The sequence below is a fragment of the Desmodus rotundus genome, chromosome 4 (genome assembly GCF_022682495.2).
Source record: "Desmodus rotundus isolate HL8 chromosome 4, HLdesRot8A.1, whole genome shotgun sequence".
NCBI lineage: Eukaryota > Metazoa > Chordata > Mammalia > Chiroptera > Phyllostomidae > Desmodus > Desmodus rotundus.
This window is the reverse complement of record NC_071390.1, coordinates 130,327,784-130,335,399: the sequence shown is the minus strand read 5'-3', so window position 1 is coordinate 130,335,399 and position 7,616 is coordinate 130,327,784. Positions and strand designations below refer to the sequence as shown.

At 37.4% G+C, this 7,616-nt stretch overlaps 1 protein-coding gene across 1 annotated transcript; it reads left to right on the top strand.

The window, feature by feature from the left end:
* The first annotated feature begins 337 nt into the window (after positions 1 to 337).
* CXCL9 (C-X-C motif chemokine ligand 9) lies at positions 338 to 7,138 on the top strand. The gene is made up of 4 exons (XM_024577244.4): positions 338 to 480; positions 2,120 to 2,246; positions 3,679 to 3,763; positions 5,070 to 7,138. Exons 1-4 carry the CDS (start codon positions 345 to 347, stop codon positions 5,169 to 5,171), a joined length of 450 nt encoding a protein of 149 aa, XP_024433012.2. The 5' UTR covers positions 338 to 344; the 3' UTR covers positions 5,172 to 7,138.
* Positions 7,139 to 7,616: the final 478 nt, after the last annotated feature.

Here is a 7,616-nt window from a genome sequence, read left to right as displayed (position 1 = left end):
TTTGAAAAGTGCATTACTTATCTGGACTTTGATATTTCCCATCTGGAAAACACATCTCCAACTCTTATTTTTTTGATATTATTATAGTAATTATATAACCTATTCTTCACCCGGGTGAGCAGCTGTGAGTATACTGAAGGCTGCCAGTGATACTGGTTTCACATCCCTTACTATAAGCCATCCATTTATGTGAAATGGAAGTAAAGCTTGCAGAAATTCCCTTGGATCTGAGAGAGGGTTTCCCCCAGCAGAATTGTCTGATTAGCATAAATCAGCTAAGAATACCAGCCAATCAGAGTTTAGGAGGGAAAAGTATTTCCTAAATAAATATGATTCCCAAAAGCATGTTCTCTAAAGAATTTCTCAGGCTTGAAATCCAACAGAGGACTGACTCAGTAGAACTTCCTTCTACCACTATGAAGAAAAGTGGTGCTCTTCTGCTTTTGGATATCACCTTTCTGATTCTGACTGGAGTTCAAGGTAAGGAGCTCAGAGTTACATGAGGTTAGTAAAGTCAGAGGTTTAAACTGCTGTAAAAGCCTCTTGATTTGCCCAGTAGAGGTGATTGCTTTTTGTGCATCAGAAAGTGATATGAGTCACTCATAAAAGCTTCTCAGTGATGTTATATATTATACAAAGTTCATATCTTAGACTTTCCAAATTAAAAAAGTTTTCTCAGTCTTAGTGTGTGAATTCCTGGCATGTTGTAAGTGTCTGTGCTTAACCAATTAAAGATCCAATAATCAGAAAAAATTTCCTAATCTGTTTACTATCTATCTTTGTTACCTTGAGGCAAAAGTTCTAGTGAACTTTTCTAGATTTAAATTTCATCAGCTGTAAAATGGAGATTTTATAGTTATGCTTTTTCTACCTATCTCATAATGTATGGCATATAGTAAGCAATGAGTAAGTATATATTTTTAATAATATATATAATTATATATTATGTAATTCTTAATTGACATATAATTCTTATACATCTTATATTATATTATATATATACATATATATATATATATATATATGAATGAATGAAGAAGAAATTAAACCCTTGCTGGTATGGCTCAGTTGGTTGGAGTGTTGTCCTGTACACCAAAAGGTTGGGGGTTTTATTCCTGGTCAGGGCACATACCTAGGTTGTGGGTTCAATCCCTGGTCACAGAGCCAGCCAGTGTGCTGGCTGGTGTCTGTGTAAGAGACAACCAATGTTTCTCTCTCACATCAATGTTTCTCTCTCTCTCTCTCAAATTAATAAACATATTTTTAAAAATTAAAAAAAAGAATTAAGAAGTAAAGATAGTCCTGGCTGGGTAGCTCAGTTGGTTAGAGCATCATCTCAATAGGCCAAGGTTGCAGGATTGATCCCTGGTCAGGGGACATACAACAATCAACCAATGAGTGCATAAATAAGTGGAATAACAAGTTAATCGATTCCTCCCTCCCTCCCTTCCTTCCTTCCTTCTTTTCTTTTCCTCCCTTCCTTCCTTCCTTCCTTCCTTTTCTTTCTCTCTTTCTCCCCCCCTTCCTGTCTTTCTCTCTCTCAAATCTATTTTTAAAAAAGAATGAAGATAGTGTATTTTAAAGAATTTCCAAGAGTTTAAAGCACTATTGAAAAGTGAGGCAGTGGAGAGGATGACAATGGTGGTGATAACTGTTTATTATACGTAGAGCTTTCTGTCCAAACCAACACCAACTATATTCTCCTAAGGTCACATAGTACAGGACTTTGGGAAATGCTTAGGGAACTGTGGTCCATGTAGCACACATGAATTAGGTGTCTGTGTGTCTGGCCTGCGATAGGCATTTCTTAAATATTGTGAATATCTTTTTTCCTAAGATTGTATAATGTGGTAGTTAAGAGCAATGCCTTTGGACTCAAAGTCTGTATCTGCCCCCTAAAAGCTGAATGACTTTGTTCTTTACTTAACTTATTTGAACTTCAGCTTTTTGTCTATAAAATGGAGGTAATATTTACTTCAAAAGTTTGTGGCAATGTTTATTAGACACTCAGTAAATGGTAGTAGTAACCATGACTAAGTCAAATACATCATTTTTATGGATCACCGAAGTTGAGACATTGCCCTAGATCAGTGTGTGCTACCCATTCTCTTTCCCTCAGGATCTCCAATGATGAGGAATGGACGCTGTTCCTGCATCAAATACAAACAAGGGTTGATCCACTTAAAAGCCCTAAAGGACCTTCAAGAGTTTCCCCCAAGCCCTTCTTGTGACAACACTGAAATCATGTAAGTAACATCCCATCCAACGTGCATGTGTCATATTGGCAGAAACATTAAATTTATTGTGATTATTACTCTCGGAATGCTTGCCCATACAGACCCTTAAAACTCAGATTGTTGCTTCTATTTAAATCCGACCTACTTTTTTCTTTGCTTTAAAAAAAAAAACTAAGTAATTTCTGGTAGAGATTAGGAACAAATGATTATACATTACAAAAATAATACATGTTCATTGTAGAAAATGTTTAATGCAGATAACCCAAAAGAAGAAAATAAATATTTATAATTCTTTCATCCAGTGACAAATACTGTTAACTCCTTGATATGTAGTTTTCCAGATCTCTCACATTTGCTTTGTGTATACATATATAAACACAAAGTATATATACATATATTTATAAATACAATGTAGATACACAAATAAAATCATACACTACCTAGTGTTTTGTAATCGGTTTTTTCATTAACACTATGTGATGAACATTTCTTCATGTCAGTAAATCTTCTGTAATAATATCATCTTTTTCTAATAATGTTATTTTTAATGGCCAAATTATATTCCAGCATATGGATGTACCATAATCTGTATGATCAATGCCCAAATGTAGGTTACTTCCAGTTTTTTGCTATTGAAATTAAATTCATTATGGCAATATTGTGTCTTAAATTCTTTCCTATTAATAATACCTTTCTAGAGAGTAGAATTTCTAGGTTGAAGTATGTAAATACTTTAAGTCTTTTGAAACCTAAATCAAGGATGATGTGGAGAATGGCTACTCTTAGTCTCAGAGTGTACTGAAAAATTAAAGAAAATAATCTTTGAATTATTCCTGGAGAGTCTGCTGTGTGATTTAAAAAATTCAACCAGTCTGTTAATCTTGTTTTAGAATAACATTTTATTATGTTTTAAGTAGTTTCATTAGAAATTTTGGCAAAATTCATGCTGATTTTTATTGTTTTTGCAAAAAGTAGGTATTTTATTTTGCTTCTTCAGTTAAGCATAAATAGCTACTTCCAGAATAAAAAGACCAATATCATCTTTAGATATGAATTTCTCCCATTGCATATACCTGTTGGATTTTTAAAATTTATGGTTATGTGCTATCCTAGAAATTTATCTATGTCCCCTCACTCACTTAGAAAATGAAAAGTCAGGTGAAGGGATTAGTAAAGAATGTACATGCCTACCTCGTGGACAGACAATAGTGTGGTGAAGTCCCAGGGGAGATGGGAGGCGGGGGCTGGGTGGAGGTGGGTAAAGGTGGAGGGAAATGCAGAACATCTGTAATTATTGTCAACAATAAAAAGAAAAGAAAAGGCAGGAAAAAGACTGGAAGTATCAGATGCTTATAGTAAGGCCCTAAGTACACTTTAATTGGGGAAGCACTTAAATTATTAAAAGTTTTTAAAAAACATCTTGTTGCTATTTCTTTGGCAGTGCTACAATGAAGAATGGGGATCAAACATGTCTAAACCCAAATTCAAGAAATGTGAAAAAATTGATTAAAGAGTGGAAGAAACAGGTTGGTGAAAAGTAGGAACAAAATGTTCTTTCTCTTAAAAATTAACTGGAAGACAAAGAATCTATGTAGTTCTTTTAAAGGTACATTTTTAAAATTGATATTATTGTGCTCCTATTCTGTTCCTAGAACGATGCCCTCACCTGAGGCATAGCTATATTCCTGCAGAGAGACCACTTGTCCATCGCACCACTGGAATGTAGGCTCCATGAGGGTAGAGAGCTTATCGTTTTTATCCAACACAATAAATACGTATTGAATTGACCAGTAGTCTACTAGGGATAGAAAGGTAGTAAGATCTACCACTTTCCTACTGTAGCAAATATTCTAACGATAAAGTACAATGTGGGCGTGGCCAGGTATCTCTGTTGGTTGAAGCATCAACCCGATATGCCAAGGTTGTGGGTTTGATCCCCAGTCAGGGCACATACAAGAGTCAACCAATGAATGCATAAGTAGGTGGAACAACAAATCTATCTCTCTATTTCTCTCAGAAAAAAAATATATATTACATAATAAATATATATTAAAATAAAAAATTAAAGCACAATGTGAAATATAAAATAAAAATATGTACAAGAATCTTGAAGATTATAGAAGAAGGAGTAATTAATTTCGCTGGAGAAAGGGACAAGGAGAAAGTATTAAGGAAGAGTTTTCATAAGAGGTGACATTTGATTTGGGTCTTGAAGGGTAAGTAGTTCACCAGGAGGGTAAGGATATCATGAAAGAAAGAATAAAATCATGAGAGAGCTTCCGTGTTCAGGGAACCTTGGGTTTATGTGGAGTTTGGAGGGAAGGAGTTAAGGGATTGAGGTTATAGGCAGACCAGGGCCAAGTGGGAAGAACCTGTGTGACACTCTGAGCTGTCGTGTTTGAAGAGGACCACAGCATACGTCGTGGGGGGTGTGGCTTCTGGGGTCTGACAGGCTAGTGGTTCTGCCAAATGCTAGATATGCAACCTTGGTCAGGGCGCCCTCTCCAAGCCTCAGTCTCCCCGTAAAAGAAAAGTGGATGATAATAGTACCAACCTCAGAACGTTGTACTTGGGACAGTTCGGCCGCGAGCAAGGTTGGATGAGGGTAGTAATAAACTAGGAGAGTGGGCAAATGAAGACCCATGGGAGGACTTCACTGCCTCCTCAAAGTGGGTGAAGAAGAGAGAATCAAAAGGAGCCCCTTTGAGAGTGGAGCAACTTTAAAGCGGTTTTGAGGATAAAGGACCACGGTCTGGAGAGTTCAAATATTGGATAAGAAAGGGAAAAAGGTAAGATAAAGAAACATTGCCCTTTTCCCCCCTCTCTTTGCAGGACAGCCAAAAGAAAAGGCAAAAGAAAGGGAAAACATCAAAAAAAGCAGGAAATTTCAAAAAAGTTAAAGGATCTCAACGTCCTCAAAAGAAGACTACATAAGCAACCACTTTACCAACAAGTATTTTGTGTTAAAAAGGTTCTTTTTCATTATACTGAAATAATTCCAATAGGGGATGGCCCCTTAATCCATAAGCTTGTTTATCTGACTAAAAATTTTAAAGCATCATTATAAAATTGTAATTAGAGCTAGAAAGTGGCTTTTAAAATCCAAATGTTAAGAACTGTTAGAGGCTATTGTTTGCTTTTATTTTTCCACCTACAACCAGCTGAATTTCATCACGCTTAAGATCATGATCTTAGTAACACCCACATGTGGACAATTCACACACACACACACACACACACACACATCCAACACTCAACAGCTACTAGGAGAGCAGCCCTATGATCCCAAGATCACAGCCTGCAGTCTCAGAGAGTATTGAGTCAAGCCAGCAAGCCCCAGCTTGTCAGTATGCTGACAAGCCAAGCAGTTTGGAATTGAGCTGGACCTCGCCAAGCTGCCATGGCCATCAGCATCTGTATTTGAGGCCTCTAATGCAACGTATGTGAGAGAGAAATGCTGTTTCTTTTTTCTGGGGACCACCACTGGCGAACACTAGCACTTAACTTTCAGAATCTTCTATCTCGCTCTTGAGGCCCTGTGACTCCACCTTGCCTGCCCAGGCCGACCACGTTATTTCTGTGTTCCTTTTTGCCTCAGTCGAGCCAGTTCCTCACTGTTCTACCACAATTCAGTGCCTGCCTCCTCTGCTACACAGGCCATAATCTTGCTGACCTGGGTCGTAGCTCTCATTCTTTCCCCAACACCCCACAGGCCTGCTGTCTTCTCCCCACTCATCTTCACTTGACCCAGGCTTCAAGATTCAGTTCGATCCTGACTCTTAAATGAAACCTCTCGGACATTTGGATTATCTTAAAATTCTTAGTTGCAGATGTTACAAGTAGGAGGGCAACCAGACCATCTCCTCAGAGCAGGAGCTGGCTATCTATTGGCTACTCGATATTAAGTAATCCCTGGTAACTTCTTTTAGTCATTATCTCCTGGCCACTGTCCCTGCAGCCACCGGGGATGATGCAATATCCTTGTCTTATTATGACAGGATGTTAACTTGGCCTCTTCAGCAGAGAAGAAGGAAATGTTTAAATATTTGTGGATATTCTGAACTGTTTTCATAAAATATATAAGGAAAGTAGAATGACAGAATCTTACAATGAGACTCTTCCAAAGGGCTTTAGAAATCCTCCAGTGTCCAACCTCTCCCCACCCTCTACAAAAATTCCTTCAGTACCATTCCTGACAAGTCCTGGTTTTCTATGATCTGACAAGAAAGCCACTAACACCCTTTTGAAAACTCATTTTAGGTAAATATGGATGTCATTGTCATTAAATGTCTTTAAACTTTTTTCAGAGTTTGTAAAGTATAGTGATTATCGATTACCTCACCAGGTCTCATGAAGAAAGGAGGTTTTAAGATACCAAGAGCTAGAGGGAGCAGCAAATCCTGTTAGTGGAGACTTGGCTGGTACCCAGTTAACCTCTACAGGGCTCAGACACTCTCTTAAAGAGGAGATTCAGTGAACTGTGTAGGACAGGATGTCTTTGGCCAGAATTTAAACCTACTTTATATCTACTTTCCCAAGTTTTGTTACTCTTCGCACCACAGATGATTTTCAGTGCTGGCCAGTGGTGATCCCACCCCCACAGCATCTTAGCTAATCCTGAAACTCTAGCTTCTTTCATGTAACTTCCCTGAAAAATCTAAATGGTCCCTAATTTGAGAGTCTGTGACCCCTGCATCTCACAGGTAAAGGGGACAGTGTATAACTAATAACCAGAAACCACATGTTATGACATATATATGTACATGATAATCACTCACCATCTATATATGCATATGCTCTAAGCAAATAATTAAGTTCAAAGCAGTAGTACCATATATACCTTGTACTCTGAAATAATTTCTTTGTTAAGACAGTGGTATCAATAAATGAATCATTAGGCAGAAAACAAATCTTGACTTTTTTATTGTCTTGAACATACACCTCAACTATTACATGCCTAACAGTAATTCTCACGTCTTTAATCATTTGCTTTCATCTCAAATAAGGTGTAATTAAGATGAGGACATGGAAGCCCTTTAAAGGGCTCTTTGGGGACAGAAAAAATGTCTATGGAAAGTGTGACAACAATGCCTTATAACAACATTGACTTATAAGAGTTTATGTGGCATGAAATTTATCTTCTAATCCATAAGGATAATTCTATTCCAATGAGATATACACCCAGGGCACAAACAAAAAATGTCCTCTTTTACATATTCTAATAGTATATATGTTCAAATATTATAAAACCTTAAGTAATTATGGTACAGATCTAAGCATAAGAGTGTAGGGAATTTGGGCTGAAGGTATGCAGCATGGGCTCTAAGAAGGTTGGGAGTGGGCAAAGAGTATCAGCCTGGTACAGTTGAAGCCAGATGT